The 20,681-nt window shown below is 38.0% G+C and overlaps 2 protein-coding genes across 6 annotated transcripts; both read left to right on the top strand.

Moving 5' to 3' along the window:
• Positions 1–138: 138 nt before the first annotated feature.
• Positions 139–15,165, top strand: brd2b (bromodomain containing 2b). 4 transcript variants are annotated; one of them, XR_012371641.1, is made up of 12 exons: positions 139–324; positions 2,526–2,811; positions 3,846–3,983; positions 4,565–4,712; positions 4,987–5,162; positions 6,463–6,927; positions 7,186–7,314; positions 9,127–9,402; positions 10,805–11,043; positions 11,518–11,866; positions 13,629–13,757; positions 13,855–13,875. XR_012371641.1 is itself a non-coding variant. In XM_055211349.2 (12 exons), exons 1-12 carry the CDS (start codon positions 293–295, stop codon positions 13,983–13,985), a joined length of 2,466 nt encoding a protein of 821 aa, XP_055067324.2. In that variant the 5' UTR covers positions 140–292; the 3' UTR covers positions 13,986–15,165. The 4 variants fall into 4 exon arrangements, 3 of the variants coding, with proteins under 3 accessions (XP_055067324.2, XP_055067325.2, XP_055067328.2); XM_055211349.2 differs by having other exon boundaries at positions 140–324; positions 11,518–11,834; positions 13,855–15,165; XM_055211350.2 differs by having other exon boundaries at positions 140–324; positions 2,529–2,811; positions 11,518–11,834; positions 13,855–15,165.
• A 331-nt stretch (positions 15,166–15,496) lies between these two features.
• LOC129448765 (H-2 class II histocompatibility antigen, I-E alpha chain) lies at positions 15,497–19,354 on the top strand. Of its 2 annotated transcripts, none has more exons than XM_073872547.1 (4): positions 15,497–15,726; positions 15,960–16,188; positions 17,888–18,178; positions 18,902–19,354. In XM_073872547.1, exons 2-4 carry the CDS (start codon positions 15,981–15,983, stop codon positions 19,033–19,035), a joined length of 633 nt encoding a protein of 210 aa, XP_073728648.1. In that variant the 5' UTR covers positions 15,497–15,726; positions 15,960–15,980; the 3' UTR covers positions 19,036–19,354. The 2 variants fall into 2 exon arrangements, with proteins under 2 accessions (XP_073728648.1, XP_073728647.1); XM_073872546.1 differs by having other exon boundaries at positions 15,678–15,825; positions 15,937–16,188.
• The last annotated feature ends 1,327 nt before the right edge of the window (positions 19,355–20,681 follow it).

Consider the following 20,681-nt stretch of genomic DNA (forward strand, 5'->3'; position numbering starts at 1 on the left):
TAGATGGTAACCGTGAGTCATACATAAACCCCCTCACTTCCGCTCTGCCTTATATGGGCGTGTTCATCGCTTGATGAGCTTCAATCCAAACCAATAGAAAACCAGACTGTGAGGCGGGATGAATTTTGATTGGTCAGTCGCGGCGTTGTATAAAAACCTCGGAGCGGAAATAGAAAGACTCCATTTGCTAGTTGGACAGAGCTGTAAAGTTCACGCAGAGGCGGTTGAATGACAATAAAATTCAGGCGAAAACGCAGGATACGGCACCGCAAAACGATCGCGATCCATCCGTATGGAGGCGGCCGTCAACCCGTCTCTTGACAGGTACTATTATCGTGCTCTCGAAATCTGTGAGCTAATCCTGTGTGGATCTTCTTTGATCACAAAGGATGCAGAAAAGAACGCGATTGTTATTATTTGTATGGTTTTAAACCTCATTCATGTGCTTTACATCATTTTAAAAGAGTTTAAATCATTAAAATTACATTATGCAGCATCCTTGTGTTGTGGGTCTGGACTGCATCATTTCCTCCGCCATCTTCAGGATTTAAAGGGCTACACTGTACAAATATTCACCATGGTAACCACAGTTCCTGTACAGATACCATAGTTGCAGTTGTTACATGCAGCTACTATGTTACTGCAGTTACTATTTTTATGGTTTTCACTTTAAACTGTGGTATTTTTGTGGAAAGTAACATGTTCATTGTCTGTCAGTGCATGTACCCTGTAAATTACTGTAAAGTTATGTGGAAGCATCCCCGACAATTTACATTTTTTTGTAAGTTTACATGAAAGATTTTGAATCCTAGATGGTATGCGTGTTTGCATTATGGTATATATTTTTCCTCTGGTTATAGTTAAATTTTAGCTTGCAATTTTGTAGTATTCGATATCTGTGGTGTGTTATGAATGCATTAAGGCAATGCAAGCCTTGATCCAGCAAACTGCATGTGTTCATGTGTTTCTGCAGGTCTAAATTGTGTTGGATTATTTGTGTTGTGTTTGATTGTAAACACTTGTTTACAAACAGAGAATAGGATGCAGACTTAAGTCTTTTACATTGTGTTGCACTCTACTTTACTAATGCATTGCTCAGATTAAGTTACATATCTGCCAATTACTGTAACAATATTAAAAATGCTTTTGGTTTGCATTGTGATATGGTCATTTTTGGAACACCCGCTTATGTCTTTGTGCTTATTGCAAATATTAATGGAATGGTATAAAGAGCTCAGATGCATAATCCCAGTGTGTCTGACATATTTTCGTGTAAATTTGCATTTTTAAACTCTTAAATCATAAAACGCTGACTTTTTCCATGTTTAATTGCTATGATTGGGTCCCCAGTGCTTCTACCAACCTAGAAAATGTCCCTGTAACTTAATTTTGGTAAACCATTTTCTGTAAGCATGTGAAAAAATAGAGCATTGATATTTGTCTCCTTTTGTGATGTCAGAAGGGGATAATATCGCCACTTAATCTACATTATCCAACCACAGCACAGCCATTTAGTGCAGAGATCAGCTCATTTGCATTTAAATGGACACACCCAAAACCCATTTTTGCTCACACCAATAAAGTGTCAATTTTAACATGCTATAATAAAATATCTTTATGACATTTTGAGCTAAATCTTCACAAAAGATTTTTTTGACATCTTAATTAAAGTCTTAAAATGACCCCTTTAATGGATTCTGCCAACAAATCAGTATTTCTGAATGACCTGAGCCCGGGAGGAAAAGCGGATTTTAAGTGAAAGTATTTGATAAAGGTAAAACTTATCCAGAGCATTCGGAGGAGGTGGCGTTTAGAGGCTTTTGCATCTGAGCTCCTCATATCTAAGTCTATATCAATAGCTGTTGATGGCTCTTTTGGCAGGTGGATAATGTTTTTTGTGTATGTTATTCTCAAAAAATGTATTAGTCAAGTCCTATGCTTTTTTGCGGACTTCAGATTTGGGCTACATTTAAACAGTTTGAGCGAGTTGATTTTGCTGTGAATAGTCATTGGGGTGCTTTTGGGCTAGTTTTGAATGTCCATTGTTCGGCAAATCTGGCAACCCTGGCTGTGCGCAGATGTTTGGATCGGATTATATCGAATTTACATGTAAACAATAAACATTTTAATGGTTGCAATGTTTAGAGTGCATGTATCGTCTGTATCGTCGTAACCTGCAATCGGATTAAGTTCAGTTGGATTGACAAAATTGTGCATGTAAACATAGCATGATCTTACTCAGTCAATGTTAAAGATATCAAGATTATATTTTTACAGTATGTTCTTTACATTATGTAGGATGATTTTATGAAGAAAACAGTACAGTAATCACAATTACTTTGATGAGCTGGGTTTACTAGGTCAACTATTTTGCATTTTCCTTGGCTGCCCGTGTCAGATTGTTATGCCATTTTTGGATAAAAAAAACTGGGTTCAGTAAGAATTACTGTTGTTTTGAATTGTGGCAAAGTTAACTCCTGTATCTCTTGTGTTTCTGGTTAATGTTTATCATTTCATTTCCACAGCAGCAGCGTTGGTCTGTCTGTCATGAGTGGGATGGAGCAGAGTTCAGGCAAACGAATCCGAAAACCCTCGTTGCTCTATGAAGGTTTTGAGAGTCCGTCTCTGCCCCACGCGCCTCCACCCGGCCCTCCTCTGCCCCAGCGGCCCCCGGTGAAGGACCCCAGCCGACAGGGACGGGCGACCAATCAGTTGCAGTTCCTCTATAAGGTCTTAGTGAAGGCATTGTGGCGGCATCATTTTGCGTGGCCTTTTCATGAACCGGTAGACGCAGTTCGACTCAGCTTACCTGTGAGTGAACATTCGCTTTCTGTGGACTGTGTACAACTGGAATTATTTTAAGGAATGTCATTCTTATTTTAAGGATTGTCAACAGTTAAGGGCAGTTTCCCAGACAGGGCTTATCGTAGTCCCAGACTAATATGCATGTTTGAGCTGTAATGACACATCTTAAAACATATCAGCGCCATTGTTTTGTCTCAAGATGCACATCAGTATTTCTTTTCGTGAGGTGTGTTTGTTAAAACTACCTAAATGTCCTAATATAACTAAAGGCCGAGTCCTGAATTAATCTAAAACCTGTCCGGGAAACTGCCCTAAAAAGTCTTTCATTTTTTGTTTGCCCTTTTTGAATCCATATATTGTTGATTTTATCCATAGAAGACTGTTTCTTATATTTTTGCGATATATCATTAGATTACTGAATATACACTCACCTAAAGGATTATTAGGAACACCTGTTCAATTTCTCATTAATGTAATGGTGTGGGGGATGTTTTCTTGGCACACTTTAGGCCCCTTAGTGCCAATTGGGCAATGTTTAAATGCCACGGCCTACCTGAGCATTGTTTCTGACCATGTCCATCTCTTTATGACCACCATGTACCCATCCTCTGATGGCAGGATAATGCACCATGTCACAAAGCTTGAATCATTTCAAATTGGTTTCTTGAACATGACAATGAGTTCACTGTACTAAAATGGCCCCCACAGTCACCAGATCTTAACCCAATAGAGCATCTTTGGGATGTGGTTGAACGGGAGCTTCGTTCCCTGGATGTGCATCCCACAAATCTCCATCAACTGCAAGATGCTATCCTATCAATATGGGCCAACATTTCTAAAGAATGCTTTCAGCACCTTGTTGAATCAATGCCACGTAGGATTAAGGCACTGCTGAAGGCGAAATGGGGTCAAACACAGTATTAGTATGGTGTTCCTAATAATCCTTTAGGTGAGTGTATATCTGCAATATTTTATAGAAGCAGCTCATATTACAATACACCGACAGCATGTCCTGACAAAGCTTCCGGTTGTGCTTTCAGGACTACCATAAGATCATTAAACAGCCGATGGATATGGGCACTATCAAGAAACGTCTGGAAAATAACTATTACCGTGGTGCTGGTGAATGCTTGCAGGATTTTAACACCATGTTTACCAACTGTTACATCTATAATAAGGTGTGTATGTGTGCATACATATTTCACTGCTGTAGCTTTGCCAACATGGTTAAAACAAATCGGAGAGTTTCAGATAATAACAAGGGACACATATAGCACTTTTCCATTGCATAGGGTCAGGTCATGTCAGCTACCTTTCCATCGAGTTTAGTCTCGGGTCTTTCTTTTAAAGAAAATTATTTATGCATGTCGGGTAAAAAGTGATTCGGGTCGGGTACGTTTCTTTGTACCCGAGAAGACCTCTAATTGATACTATGCAAGAGAGATGTGCTGCTGTCATTGCTGCAAAAGGTGGGATTTTCCAAATATTTAAGTTAAAAGTGAAATAAAACAAGTATTAATCACTTCATCTGATATTTGTTGTGCTCAAAACCACCATCATTATGAAATGAAATCATGTTTTGGAGGCAAAAAGGGCAATATTTTCAGATCTGTCAGGTGTTTTGGCCACCACTGTAGATATCTTAAAGGTGAAAAGAAAAGTTTTTGGTGCAGCAAGCTTTGATGAACATTATAAATGGACTTCATGAATACAATTGCATTCCTACAGAAATGTAGAATGTGATTTTCTTTTTTACCAGCCCACAGATGACATAGTTCTGATGGCACAATCTCTGGAGAAAGTCTTCTTACAAAAAGTTGCCCAAATGCCCCAGGAGGAGATTGAGTTTCCCCTTCCTGCACCAAGGGGTAGAGGAGCAACGATGGTTAAAGGACGCAGAGGCAGAGGTGAGTTACAGACAGTCAGTTAGTTAGTCTGGTGACTCCCAACCACTCGGTTTAACAACAGACATTAAGTCTCGTCCACTTACGAGCCTGTCTGACCAGTCGCAGTTCAACTAGTCTTTATGTACTGTTTAGGAAGTGGCTAACTGTAATAGACTTGTAATAGACCGTAATTCGAATTATTTTAAATTGACAAAATGTTGACATTGTTGATTAATCTTTTCGTTTATATAAATGTAGGACGGTTGACTGAAACAGTTTTTTTAATGTCTGTCAGGAGGTGGAAGTTTTACGACCGCTCACCAGGTTCCTGCCGTGTCTCAGTCTGCATACTCTCATTCATCTCCCGACACACCGGATTCACGGTTTTCCACCCCTCCACAGACCCTGTTGAGTAACACCGGACCCCCTCCATCCCTGTTGACCCCACCTCCTACTCAACCCACTGCAAAGGTATACCTCCAAAATCATGAATTTTTCTCAAAAGATGCCAGTGTAGCATTTACAAAACCATTTTTTTTACTTTAGAGGACCAAGTTGCATACACTGGTATTATTATGGTATAGGTTTGGTACAAGTATAGTGAGGAAAATAAGTATTTGAACACCCCGCTATTTTTCAAGTTCTCCCACTAAGAAATCATGGAGGGGTCTGAAATTGTCATTGTTGGTGCCTGTCCGCTGTGAGAGACATAATCTAAAAAAAAATTCAGAAATCACAATATGATTTTTTTAACTATATCTGACCACATGACTTTCTCCCATGACTCCTCTGGATCATCCAAATGGTCATTGTCAAACTTAAGACGGGCCTGGACATGTGTTGGTTTAAGCAGGGGAACCTTCCGTGCCATTCATGATTTCAAACCATGACATCTTAGTGTATTACCAACAGAAACCTTGGAAATGGTGGTCCCAGCTCTTTTCAGGTCATTGACCAGCTCCTCATGTGTAGTTCTGGGCTGATTTCTCACCTTTCTTAGGATCATTGAGACCCCACGAGGTGAGATCTTGCATGGAGCCCCAGTCCGAGGGAAATTGACAGTCATGTTTAGCTTCTTCCATTTTCTAAAGATTGCTCCAACAGTGCACCTTTTTTCACCAAACTGCTTGGCTATTTCCCCTAGCAATTTCCAGCCTTGTGGAGGTGTACAATTTTGTCTCTAGTGTCTTTGGACAGCTCTTTGGTCTTGGCCATGTTCGTAGTTGAATTCTTACTGATTGTATGGGGTGGACAGGTGTCTTTATGCAGCTAACGACCTCAAACATGTGCATCTAATTTAGGATAATAAATGGAGTGGAGGTGGACATTTTAAAGGCAGACTAACAGGTCTTTGAGGGTCAGAATTCTAGCTAATAGACAGGTGTTCAAATACTTATGCAGCTGTATCATACAAATAAATACATAATCATATATTGTGATTTCTGGATTTTTTATTTTTATTTGGACATGCACCTACAAATTGTTTTATGGTGCTACTTAGCTGTATTTTTTAAGTTATGAAGGTTTAAATCAAAACAAACCAACTGCAGTTGCATTGAAATTAATTGGAATGCACAACCAAAAAACGAGATTTCTGAACAATTAAAAAAACGGTGGTTATTTCGTTTTGCAACGAAACTCTTCAATTTCAGACCCCTCCATGATTTCTAAGTGGGATAGCTTGGAAAATAGCAGGGTGTTCAAATACTTATTTTCCTCACTGTATATTGTTCAGTATATTTCTCTTAACAAGTCCCTGTTCTCTCCGCAGAAGAAAGGCGTCAAGCGTAAAGCCGACACAACCACTCCCACGACGCTCGGGTTCCCCGGGTCAGCCGCTGTCCGGATGGGAGGCATGGGAAAAGGTCACGGATCTGGAGGAGAAATGCCCCATTCCCTCTCTTCCATGCCTTTGGACTGCAGTCCCGGCATGGGTGGGATCAGGGGCGTGGCTGAGTCCGCCCACATGCAGCCGGTCTTGGGCCGGCCGTTGTCCCGGCGACCCATCAAACCACCCTGCAAGGACCTGCCTGACTCCGTGCGGCCCCATCAGCCCATGCGGCGGGGAAAACTGAGCAAACAGCTGCGCTACTGCAGCGGCGTCTTGAAAGAGCTGCTGTCGAAGAAACACGCAGCGTACGCATGGCCCTTCTACAAACCTGTGGACGCATCCACGCTGGGACTGCTCGACTACCATGACATCATCAAACACCCGATGGACCTCAGCACTATCAAGGTGAGACATGTGAAGATCTGCATTCACAAACATGTTTGTTGCACTTTTTAGGTGGCTGCCAAAGTAATATTTTGTGTCATGCTTATAATATATAGTCTATAAGACTATAATAGACATGCAATTTAAATTTGATTAAATATTAAAAGTTTGAAATGGCATTTATTGTATGATACATAATCAAACTTTTTTTTTTAAATAATTGTTAATTAATTATCTAATGATCATACGGAAGTGAAGTCACTCTGGTTTGTGTTTCAGAGAAAGATGGACGAGCGAGAGTACAGAGATGCTCAACAGTTTAGCGCTGATGTTAGATTAATGTTCTCCAACTGCTACAAGTACAACCCACCGGACCATGATGTTGTTGCCATGGCCCGCAATCTGCAGGTAATGACCTCAATCGCCTCTCGTGTTATATATAGAAATTGAAGCTCATGGCTTTTGATATTGGAGTGAAAAATTAAAAACATACGTTCTTAAAGGCGCAAAAGAGGATGTTTCCGCCGACTGAGAATCCAAAGACCGTTACTGAATTTTTTAAATAAGCGCATGCGTAAGAACAGCCTCCCTCCTTCACAGCTCATTTCTAGGGAACGCCTTCCAAAACTCGTGCACGAGTATTTGAACACGAGTGTTTGTTTACCACTGGCTAGTGATGGGAAGTCCGACTCTTTTTTGTGAATCAGTTCTTTCGGACAGTTCGTTTCAAAGAACTGGTTCAAAAAAACGATTCACCAGTTCTTTAACGTACTTTACGTAATGATGTCATTCGCATCTAATTCTATCATCCAGGAGGGTAAAATACATTAAAAAAATAAAAAATTCCAACTAAAGCACATTCAAAAACTTTTAACAGAAATCATGATCAAGCTCATAACAACTTAAAATATAATCTGCACACACACACACCTAACAAATACATTTTAGTCAAAACGGTGTTTAATATAATTAGCTGTGCCATGCATATTTCGCGTAAGTTTTATGGTAAAATTAAATAAACATACTTTATGTCTGTCAATCATCTTAGTTCATGTAGGCTATAGTATTAGCACAGCAACTCACTGATGTCCGTACTGTTTGGCTCACGCTAGCTCAGTATCAACAGTTCTTTGATTAGTTCTTTTTGGACGCGTCCGATAGAAACTGTTCTCAAATCAGTAAAAAGTCTTTCTTTTACGTCCTCCTTCGGGTTTCTTCTCTTCCATGGTGCAAATTCGAGGAGGAAAGCAGGAGCGATGATGAAAACAAACCAAAACTCAAGACGGAGTTTCATGCGCTATGCACATGCGTCACTTGTGTAAAGTTACTGGAGCGTGCACGTCTCTCACAAGGAACGTAATGGCAGTGATTGACAAGCCAGAGGGCCAATCGTTGACGCGATGATTGCGTAAACGATTGGCTGATGTTTTTAAGGCCCTGTCTTCTGCAGAGATGACATATATTAATTTTATTACTTTCAGTGCACCTAATAAATAGTCTTTTATCATTTAGTAAAGACAGTTTCAAGTAATGTATTAAACAAACATCCTCTTTTCCACCTTTAAAGGATTAGTCAATTTTCTCATTGTAATGGACTTTAATGGACCCCAACACTTAACAGTTTTAATGCAGTTTAAAATTGCAGTTTCAAAGGACTCTAAACAATCCCAAACGAGGTATAAGGGTTTATATAGCGAAACGAATGTCTATTTTTGAATGAAAAATAAAAAATATGCACTTCTAAACCACAACTTCTCATCTTCCTCCGGTCGTGTGACGCACCAGCGCGACCTAACGTAATACGTCATCACGTCAAGAGGTCTTTGAAACTGCAATTTTAAACTGCATTAATACCGTTAAGTGTTGGGGTCCATTAAAGTCCATTAAAATGAGAAAAATCCTGGAATGTTTTCCTTAAAAAACATAATTTCTTCTCGACTGAACAAAGAAAGACATCAACATTTTGGATGACATGGTGGTGAGTAAATTATCTGGATTTTTTTTTAAGGAAATTGACTACTTTTTAAAAAATAAATAAATACGATATCTTTAAATATTTTAGTTTTAGATATGTATGATGCAAGTCACATTTTATATTGCACTGTATCTACATATACAGTAAAAAAAGATGTTTATAAAGCAGATATATTTATTCAACTTAGCCGTATGGGAATTTAATTTTATGTCAAAATTAATTTCTTGCATCTTTCACTTCTGCAGGACGTTTTCGAGTTTCGCTTCGCAAAGATGCCCGACGAGGTTTCAGAGGAAGAGGAAATGTCTCCCATGCCGCTGGGGCGAAACATGGGCATGCGGGGAATTCAGCACTCCTCTTCTTCATCCTCCTCTTCATCGTCTTCATCATCATCTTCCTCTTCATCAGAGAGCGAGCCGAGCAGCGACAGCGAGCCGAGCAGCGAGAGCAGTCCGAGTTCTGACAGCGAAGAGGAGAGAGCTCAACGTCTGGCCCAGCTGCAGGACCAGGTGTGCACTCAGGTACAGTACACACGCTCCCTGTTTCAAATGCAAAGTTCTCCTGTATTTATTTAGGATCTGATGTGGGATTTGGGAGGATGACATTCGATTGGGATTTGATGTTTTTGGTTACATGTTCATATTGATATAGTGTGTTTCAATGTCAGTGCATTGAATATATTAAACCAACATCAAAAATCTTTTTTAAGAAAATCTCACACTTGCATGAAGTCTTCATGAAGAACAATGATGGAAAAATTTAAGGTTTTCTAGTTTATGTGTACGAACCTTACATGTGCTGGTCGTATAATTAGAATATCATCAAAAATTGTTTATTTCACTAATTTCATTAAAAAAGTGAAACTTGTATATTATATTCATTCATTACACACAGAAGAGTCTGTGCTGGCCAATTAAGAACAGGGATACCATGGTCCTTAAACCAGGTATTATTAGCTTTGGCACTGTGTGCCGGTGCCAAGTCCTGTTGAATAAAGAATGAAATCTGCATCTCCATAAAGTTGGTCATCAGCAGGAAGCATGAAGTGCCAAAACTTCCTGGTATTTGGCTGCGTTGACCTTGGACCTCAGAAAAACAAGTGGACCAACACCAGCAGATGACATGGCACCCCAAACCATCACTGACTGTGGAAACTTTACACTGGACCTCAAGCCACCTGAATTATGTGCCTCTCCTCTCTTCCTCCAGACTCATTTCCAAAGGAAATGCAAAATTTACTTTCATCAGAGAACATAACTTTGGACCACTCAGTAGCAGTCCAGAAGTGAGACGCTTCTGACGCCATCTGGTGTTCAAAAGTGGCTTGACACAAGGAATGCAACCCATGTCTTGCATACGTCTGTGCGTAGTGGTTCTTGAAGCACTGACTCCAGCTGCAGTCCACCCTTTCTGAATCTTCCTCACATTTTTTAATGGGTTTTGTTTCACAATCCTCTCCAGAATGGGGTTATCACTATTGCTTGTACACTTTTTTCTACCACATCTTTTCCTTCCCTTCGCCTTTCTATTAATGTGCTTGGACACAGAGCTCTGTGAACACCCAGCCTCTTTTGCAATGACCTTTTGTGTCTTGCCCTCCTTATGCAAGGTGTCAATGGTCGTCTTTTGGACAACTGTCAAATCAGCAGTCTTTCCCATGATTGTGTAGCCTACAGAACTAGACTGAGAGTCAGTCTGTGTGTAATGAATGAATATAATATTCAAGTTTCACTTTTTGAATAAAATAAGTGAAATAAATCAACTTTTTGATTATATTCTAATTATATGACCAACACCTCTAGTTACTCATTTTCATATATTAATTTGTTTACTTTGTATGTTTATGTTAATGCAGTTGTCATTTATTTATAAAAGGTATGTTTTGGGTCATCGGCACGCATTTTTTTATGTGGTCTATTTCAGCTGCGAGCGGTGCACGAGCAGTTAGCAGCCTTGTCCTCTGGTCCCATCGTTAAACCCAAGAGGAAACGAGAAAAGAAGAAAGACAAAAAGAAGAAAAAGAAGCCAGAGAAACGGCGAAGCGGCCACAGCCTGATGGACGATGATTGCGAGAAACCCGGCAGACTGCCGAAAAGCAAATCCAGCCGGATCTCGCTGTCATGTTCACAGAGCAAGAGAAGCACTGCCAAGAAAAACAAAAAGTGCGTACTATACATTATAAATACATGTTATATACAAGGAATATGCCCTGTTCAGGCCGCCAGCGACTAGCATTAGCAAAGCAACATGATCTCATTCATTTCAGTGGAAGCTTGCCGACTTCCAGCGACACTGGCAACAGTGACAGGAGGTAGGCGTGTTTAAAGTTTAACTTTATGCAAATTATGAGCGAATTTTAGAAGCGACTACCAATGAGAGCGAAGCAATATAGTGGTTACATCATCCGTCTCTTATCTGACTGTACAGTACTCCTTTGATTATGACATCCAGAATTAGAAACGCCTCCTAATGACCTCATTGAAAGTGGCACAGCAAGAAAGTCGCTGGTGATCTGAATGGGGGGCAACTGTGTAAGGTTATTGGTTCCAGCTTTAAAAGGAGCAACAACCTTTTAGTCCAGTTGTGTTAATAGTGATTATTCTATGTTTCATTTGTTGTGTTGTTTACTGTGGCAGGAACGCTAAGAAGTCGTCATCGGCGTCTCATTACGTAGAGCCCACCGTATCTCTTCCTCATTACGACTCGGAGGAAGAAGAGGACGGGCTTCCCATGAGCTACGATGACAAGCGACAGCTCAGCCTGGACATCAACAAGCTGCCCGGGGAGAAACTGGGCCGCGTGGTGCACATCATCCAGTCGCGTGAACCTTCCCTGCGCGACACAAACCCAGAGGAGATCGAGATCGACTTTGAGACGCTGAAGCCGTCCACTTTGCGTGAGCTGGAACGATACGTCATGACCTGTCTGCGCAAGAAACCTTGCAAACCTTACGGTGAGCTGCGAAGTAATACCCGGGGCTGCGATGTGAGTGCCTCGTCCTAAAATGATTTATTGACAATATTCAGTATACAGCATAGTTATCTCATCAGTTAAGGGGAAACATTTGCCTGAAAAAAAAAACGTGTTCCTGATGAGTTTTTATGTTAATCTGTAATACCGCAAGTATGCACTAGATGGCACTCTTATCCAATTTATAAAAACTTAAGCAAATTTTTGTATTAATTTTACACTCCGTGTATGTTTTGATAATCGCTCTGAATCTGATCTCTAAAATTTATTCACCAAAATGCCATTATTTCAGCTTTTTGCTAAAAATGTGTATTTTTTAAGAAAAATACCCATATTTAAAGGCACTCTAAGCGAATCTGTGTGATGTCACTTTTTGTTGATGTTTGAACTGTTTTCAAAGAAACTGAGTGTAGCTAACTCCTCCCCCTCCCTTCCGTGCTTTCATGAACGCGCCCAACCCCCACCCCCAAATCTTTCTTGTCGTTTATTGGCTGGAACACTTTGTTAGGTTTTGTTGTGCTAGGTTTGGCCACTGTGTTGTTATTGCCGTTTGTGGAGCCTGGGCTGTCTACAGAGATCGTTTTTTTACAGTTTGATCAGCAGTCAGGTAGCAAGCAGATAGTGAGGAGATGTTTGCTGTATGTAACAAAAACTGTTTTATGGTCTAAAACGTGTGAATTCGCTTAGAGCACCTTTAAGAGTTTATAAGTAAAGAAAAAAATTAAGATAGGATGAAACATTTTTCCATCGTTTTGTTTGTTTAAAAGCAGAGGGTCTGTTCTTTCATTTGATATATTGTATAAAATATAAAAATATAAGTTGACTCAAAAAAGTTAGTTGACTCAAAATTTTAAGGCAACCAGGTAAATTTTTTAAAATTTAACCAACTTTTTTAGATTTTTTTTTGATTTTTACAAATTTTTTTAATTCAAAATGTTTTGTGTAAGAATAATACTCCAATTTCATAAAAAATCCTGATGTTTACTCACCCCCATGTCATCCAAAAATGTTTTTCTTTGTTTAATCGAGAAGAAATATTTTAAGGACAACATTCCAGATTTTTTTTTTCAATTTAATAGACTTTATTGGACCTCAACAGTTTAGTTTCAATGCAGTTTAAAATTGCATTTTGAAGGCACCTTCAAAGGTCTCTAAACAATCCCAATCGAGACATAAAGGTCTTATCTAGCAAAACGATTGTCATTTTCGGCAAGAAAAATATGTGACGCGTGACCTTTCGATGTGATTACGTAATATGTAAGGTCGTGCTGGTGTGTCACACAGCTGGTGCAAGATGAGAAGTTGTGGTTTAAAAGAGCTTATTTTTTATTTTTCTTGCCGAAAACGACAATCGTTTTGCTAGATAAGACCCTTATGCCCTCGGTTAGGATCGTTTAGAGCCATTTGAAGCTGCGTTGAAACTGTGAACTGTTGAGGGCCAATGAAGTCTATTAAATTGAGAAAAATCCTCAAAAAAAAATCTTATCGACTAAACAAAGAAAGACATAAACATTTTGGATGACATGGGGGTAAGTAAATTAGCAGGTTATTTTTATGAAAGTTAAATAATTGTTTTATAAAAGGCATACATTCATGATTTGTTTGTTGTTTTGCTTGTGTTTTCTTTTCTGTGAGCCCATCCATGCTTGGGATATAGACGGTGCACAAAATAAACAAATTTTTCACATTAATTATAATTTCTCTGGTTATTCTGGAAAAAAATGCAAACAGTTACTACCGCAGTATATTAATGCAATGATGCATTTTTTCACTACAGTCATGAAGAAAGAAGGAGGAGGGAAGAGCCGAGAGGAGCTGGCGCTGGAGAAGAAGAGAGAGCTGGAGAGAAGATTGCAGGATGTGAGTGGACAGCTCAACTCTGCCAAAAAACCACAGAAACCCAAAGGTAGGGCTGACAGCGCCTCTCGCTACGTCCTGTCAAACCAGTCAGTTATCTGTCCTCACAAAACTAGTTTAAACCGAAAACCTGTTTGTGTTTGCAGCGGAGAAACCCAACAGCGTGGAACCTCATAACGCTGCGTCTCGTCTGAGTGCCAGCAGCTCCAGTTCAGACTCTTCCTCATCTTCATCTTCCTCCTCATCATCAGACACCAGCGATTCTGACTCTAGATGAAGACATCTTGAATTATGGGATGTATTTGGAGCTGCTGCAGGACATGTTATGTGCGGGACACCTTGTGCTTGTTGTTTATTTCTATGTGCAAATGTATATATTGTGTAGAATTTTTTTCTTTTATAAAGAAGACTTTTACCAAAATGCCCATAATGGGAAACTCCAGTATAACTACATGTGTCATTTCATCAAAAACCTTGTTGCTTTGCTTATCTCTGCATTGGTTTAAAAATCAAGGCCGCTGTCTGTTTTTTATTTTAAGCAACCAAACTTACATTAAGGTACGGTTTGCTTTAAAAATAAGACCCTCGGCTTTAAAAAGTATATTTCTGCACTAAAGGTTTTGTTTTGGATGTGCAATGTATGACAGATCGTTCACTAACTTTCCATATGGCTTTAAAGTACATGAAAGCGAATATGTGCACAATGAACCTGCTCACCTCGATATTACCTTGATTTCTTTTAATTATCTTTCACTTTTGGCACGCTCAAATAATCGGAAACTAGCATACATTTGTCAGATAGTCTTATTAGGCGTCTGTGAAATTGTAGTGACAGGACATTTATCTCTTATTGTGATAATCATTAAAAGTAATAACCGTATTGCCTCATTGGATTTTAAGAGAGGGATTGTATTCGTTCATTAGCGCCAGGGAAAAGCTACTAGATTGAGTTACGTGTTTTGAATAGATATTTAAAAGGATACAAGGTTGAAGGTTAATACAAAAAGCTGTAAGCAATAGAAAATCATTTATTGTGTTTAGTGTACATACATTACATAATACCATCATCCAATTCTGTTTTTTCTTGTGTATTTATTTGCAACTCTTTTTCTAAAATAATGTTTTTGTATTTATAAGAAAAATGAGTTTTTGTGACATTTCATGCTGTATCCTCAAAGTATATGCAATCGGTTTGATTTGGATTGAAATACAAATGCAACAAGTGAATGGTGTTTTAATGTATTGTATTTATGGAACAAGAAATACTAGATTCCCCGCTGTTCGCAGAAATGGTATTTACAAAATAATCGTTCACTATCAACAAAGTTTGACTGCTTTAAAACCTGTCATGTTAAAACCTGAAAAAAATCTAAATATATTTCCAGGAGAACTCATGAATTTGTATTCAATCTTAAAAAAACAAGCATTAAATATTCACTATTTATTTGTTTGAAATATTTGTGTGTAGTAATCCGTGAAAAAGTTAACTGGTGGAATTAACCAGGGGAAACCCTATGAGTTGTTTTGATTTGTGTAAGTGTCTCTAACAAACCCATATGCTATTGTTAAAATGACAATGTCTGTCTTTCAAACAGTTGTTTCATGTTTGTTTAGAGAAGTGAAACCTAAAAATGCAGCATTGATGTCAAATCAACACATTTTTTTAAATTGCTAAATATTTTATTGATCGCAAGAACATAAATCTTGAGTGTTTTAGTATGATGCTAAGTTTATGGTTGTTGATCGAATATTTGATATAAAACAAAGTACAGACACACCCCTAGGTCCCACAGGCTGATGCGTGTTAAGAGGTTACAATTTCAACTTGTTTTTATAAGTTAAGTCAACTTATAAGTCAAAACTTAAAACAATAGGTTGAATTGACTTGCAAAACCAAGTTGTTTTAAATTCGTGCTTCATTATTTTTTTTTACAGTGTAATACAATGCGGTGGTGTATCTGTTCAGGAATGAGGAAGTTTGCATAAACAATTGCAGAAGGAAGCAAGTTCATATATCGGTAAATGACACTGACATTCAGCTGTTGGGCTTGAAATGTTACACAGGTTGTTTCTGTTTTGTGCTCTCATTGCTATTTGGTGTTTTTCACGAGCTCAAGGTAACACTTTTCTCTTTGAAACCTATACTTGCTTCCTTTAAAAAGTTTGTTCATGTTGACATTGTTTTTGTTCTTTGTGAAAAGTTTAACCAAGTGTGCTCTGTATGGCAGAAACTAAACATTTATTCCGTCAGCTGACGTACTGCCATACAGTCATGATGGATGCGGCATATGAGCTGGAGTTTGATGGAGAGGAACTTTGGCACGTGGACCCTAAAGATTATAGAGCCAGAAGACGTTTGCCAGAGTTTTCGGCGGATTGGCCTCTTGACCGTGACCTGCCGTCTCTGGCACATTTGTCCATCGGCACCTGTTTCTATAATGTTCCTCGCTGCATGAAAGGAGAAAATTATCCAGCAGAATCCACTGGTAAGTAAATCCTGAAAATCCTAAAACTTAAAATAGACGTTTCTAAATGGCCTTGAGAGAGAGAGAGAGAGAGACAGAGACAGAGAGACTGTGTTACTCTATCTTGGTAACATAATTGACACTGACAAATTTTGACAAAATGAAATCATGATTTTCAGCTATAAAAGATATTATTGGTAACATCAAATGTACCAAAATGCAATGCAAAATATATTATGCAAAATAATTTTGGCAATGATCTGGGCTGATAACCAAACCCAGTGGCCGGTTGCATAAACTTCTTAGACTGGTCTTAAAAGGTTTACATCAGTGGTCTCAAACATGGTGCCCTGAAGATTACACAGAGTCTGTGAGGTGCCCGCCAAAGCACATTCTATTAATTGTCTCAATTGTAATTGTTAACATTTTAAACAATGATAAAACATATCAACAAGTAAAATAAACAAGTAAAACAAAAAAGTTTTTAGAGTAGACTATATTTAAAAGGTAGCCCTCCAGATTGTTTTATCCATTGTGGTAGCCCTTGCTTACAAAGAGGTTGGAGACCCCTGGTTTACATTATTCGAATCACAAGAATCTCAGCTTTCCAAAGATGTTTAGTTATTTGATTTTGAGTAGTTGTATGACATTAAAGGGATAGTTCACAAAAAAATAAAAATACTGTCATCATTTACTCATTCTCATGTTGTTCTAAACCTGTATGCATTTCTTTTTTCTGATGAACAAAAAAGAAGATATTTTGAGAAATGATGCTAAACACACAGCATATAGTGTCCATTGACTTCCATAGTAGGAATAAAAAAATATGATGGAATTTAATGGGTACCGTCAACTGTATGCTTTTCATCATTTATCAAAATATCTTCTTCATCATTTATCACAATACTTCTAAAATATTTTATTCCTACTATGGAACTCAATGGACACTATATGCTGTATGTTTACCATCATTTCTTAAAATATCTTCTTTTGTGTTCATCAGAAAAAAGAAATTCATACATGATGAGTAAATGAATGAATGAGTAAATGACAGAATTTTTGGGTGAACTATCCCTTTAAATTTTCTGTCAAAAAATGCAATGTTCCTCCCGTGTAGGGATGTCACGATTATAACATTTGGCTGGCAGTTAATTGTCAAATTAATTGTGAAGATTAATTGTCTGTTTTATTGCTTGGACATTTAATATCATAATACTTTTTGATTTGTTCATGAAATAATTTTCACACATTGTTGTGATTATATAAATTAAATATTTTGCAAGGTTTACCTGGCAGTAAATATTACACAACACATATTTAAAAGTAATTATTTAAATGCTGTTTTTTCCACTTGATTTGGTTTTGCAATGTATCACATTACATTGTCATTTAAGGAGCGCCATCTTATACTGTCTCGTTTATACAGGCGCTGCAGCTCCCCCTTGTGTTTTTTAAAGAGATGTACAATCATTGCGGTGATTTAAAATCATTGCGATGAGGTCAAACAATCGCAATGAGACGATTATTTAATAATTGTGGCAGCCCTACTCCAACGGTACATTGGAACTTTAAGGCATTTAGTCAGACTCGTTTTTAAGACGCAGTCATAACTTCACGGCTATGTTTATGCAACCAGCCACAGGTCATTTGTCCTTGTAATAAGTTCACTTGAGATGTAAATGTGTATAAATTATAAATGTGACCTCTGTTGTGACCACTGTTCCTCCGACCTCGCTGTTGTACGCTAAGAATGACGTGAGGATTGGAGTTCAAAACACACTCGTCTGTTTAGCAACCAGCTTTCATCCACCACCTGTAAATATCTCATGGACTAGAAACGGAGAAGCTGTGAGTGATCTGGACGTCTATGAGACTCAGTATTACTCTAATCCGGACTTCAGTTTTCGCATTTTCTCCTACCTGAACTTCAGCCCTGAGCAAGGAGACATCTACACCTGTACGGTGAGACACAGGAGTCTGGAACAGGGAATCACCAGATTCTGGGGTGAGTCATTTCTGGAAAAACCTTCAATTCTTTGTAATACTATTAGAAAATGGAAAGGAATTTCCTGCCATACACTGTAAAAAAAAATCCTGGAGAATTTACAGTAACTTACTGGCAGTAGTAAAAATACTGTATTACTATTTACAGCACCACTTAACTTGCTGTAATTGTATTTACAGTATAGTATATTGTTTACTGTAAATTATACAGTAATTGTATGACCTTTTTCCAGTAATATACAGGACAGTTTAGTATATTTCTACTGTAAAACTTACAGTTATTGCATAGTTCTTTTTCCAGTAATATATTTCAAAACAATTTACCACAAAACTGTACAAAAAATATTACAGCAGGTCTCAGTTAAGTTTTATATTACAGCATTTAAATTAATTAATTCATGAATAAATTCAGTCATAACCATCTTAAAATTTACTAATTTAAAGTAATGTATTTGCAAATAATATAGCAAAAAAAAGTCAAAGCTGTGGTAACATATGTGTCTGTAGTTTACACCTAAAGATTAAGGTGCTACACGATGCCATAGAAGAAGAACCAATTTTGGCTGAATTGTTCCATAAAAACCTTTAACTTCTGAAGAACCTTTCTGTTCACAAAAAGTTTTTTTTGTATTGAATAAAATGATCTTTAGACTATAAAATGGTTGGAAATGGTTCTTTTTACAATAATTTAAATGGATGTATGATGTTAATTGTCTCCAAACAGAAGTGAACACTCCAGAAGATCCTCAGGAGGTGGAAACCGCAGTGCTCGTAGTCGGGATTATTGTCGGCTTTATTGGACTGGTGGCTGGAATCATGGTGATCGTGATGAGCAAGTTGGAGCTGCCGGCTGTATGATCATTTATAGACAGCTTCATGTGTTAACCTGTCAGAGGAACTCTCAAATACTGCATTCTGTTCACCTACATACAGTACACCTAAAAACATTGAATATGCAATAATATATAAACAGTCGAAATTATACATGAATACATTTTTAAGCATTTATACAAATCATTCCGTCAAATGTCAGACTCACGACTAGTACTGTGTATACCGTGTATAAGTATGTACATATGATGATGCAATTTATTAACTGATAATAGAGGTTGACAAAGTATATTAAGGTGCTTTACCTGGTTGTATATATGTAATATTTAATAAATTGTAAATATAACATCTGTTTAATGTTCTACAATTGGACAGTCACATCCTCAGACTGACGTCTGAGGTGACACAATGGGTTTTTGTAATGTTTGGTCAGAGGTCAACCTCCAACCTGACTTAAACTCATATGTGTAGTGTACAGGCATAATTTGTAAAGTTTGAAATTAAATGTTTCTTTACCAAACCATCAGAAGACATTTAATAACCAAACTTAATAGTTTTTTTGATGGGTTGATGTGCTTTTTAGAGCTTTAAAATGGGGCACTATCCAATGTCATTTTAAAGCTGAAAAGAGACAGGAAATTTAATATGCTAACTGTTTGGCTTGAAGAATAAAGTCATCAAACACCTAGAATGGTTTAAAGGTGAGTAAAACATTTTGGGGGCACGGTGAACTATCCTTCCCAACACTTGTAATATATCATCAGAGGTGTCATGTGAAGCATCACAAAAAGCCAGTGTGTTTCACAGGTATGCTGATTTATATTCAGTGTTAAGTTCAGATTCTCATCATAAACTAGCAGGCTGAGGTAATCGCGTGCTGGCAGATTTTAGAGACTTTTGGACACAGCTTTCTTTCAGGCACGCACAGGGTGTGTTCGACTTCATAAGGAGACAACCGAATGACGTCAAAGTACCGCGAGATGGTTTTGAAATTTGACCTCTCCATGATTTCTCGAATCGCTCTCGCGGTACTTTGACGTCATCATCCTGTCACTTCTTGAGCGCCACATGAGGTCAAACAAGCATTGCTTTAATAGCGGCGCATACGCGCGTCTACTCGATGATCCAGCATCTTGTAACTTACGTGGATGCGGTTTAAATATTTTAAGGTGACCGTTTTACAAATAACTGCATTCGCTCTACATTCTCTGCAACACCCGAGAGTTTTGCTCGTGCTTGATTAACGGAAGCCGGAGTGTCAGACAGCATCTGAGGTGGATTGTGGGATTGACAGCGATGAAGGTGGCATAGCCTACTCATATCATGAATATATTTAGGCAAACGTAAGGCAAAATTGGTTAAAATAATCATATTTGCTGTAATTTTACGCTGATTTTGTGATATTTTTAGGGACAAAGGATTTGACTCTCAGATTTTGCTAAACGGTTTAAGGTAGGTAGATTGTTGTTGATAACTAATGCACGAGTTTGCAAACGTCCTTGTGATACAAAGTTAGTGTGTTTGCTGCTAATCTTCCAGAAGCATTGATGCAATATAAATCTTATGATCTGGTTCATTTTATAGTAACTTTACTTGTTTGAAAAACATACATGGCAAAAATATATATTATTATGAAATATGTATTTTTAAATTATTTCAAAATCTACAAAAAA

Source organism: Misgurnus anguillicaudatus, chromosome 10 (assembly GCF_027580225.2).
Source record: "Misgurnus anguillicaudatus chromosome 10, ASM2758022v2, whole genome shotgun sequence".
Taxonomy (NCBI): Eukaryota; Metazoa; Chordata; class Actinopteri; order Cypriniformes; family Cobitidae; genus Misgurnus; species Misgurnus anguillicaudatus.

Bases quoted from the DNA above. Each gene is read 5' to 3' on its own strand.
- LOC129448765 (XM_073872546.1), top strand. From the start codon at position 15,762: ATGTTACACAGGTTGTTTCTGTTTTGTGCTCTCATTGCTATTTGGTGT. The intron at 16,189-17,887 runs CCACTGGTAAGT...CCTCTGTTGTGA, and splicing joins AGAAAATTATCCAGCAGAAT to CCACTGTTCCTCCGACCTCG. The intron at 18,179-18,901 runs GTGAGTCATTTC...GTCTCCAAACAG, and splicing joins GGGAATCACCAGATTCTGGG to AAGTGAACACTCCAGAAGAT.
- brd2b (XM_055211349.2), top strand. From the start codon at position 293: ATGGAGGCGGCCGTCAACCCGTCTCTTGACAG. The intron at 325-2,525 runs GTACTATTATCG...TCATTTCCACAG, and splicing joins GTCAACCCGTCTCTTGACAG to CAGCAGCGTTGGTCTGTCTG. The intron at 9,403-10,804 runs GTACAGTACACA...GGTCTATTTCAG, and splicing joins AGGACCAGGTGTGCACTCAG to CTGCGAGCGGTGCACGAGCA.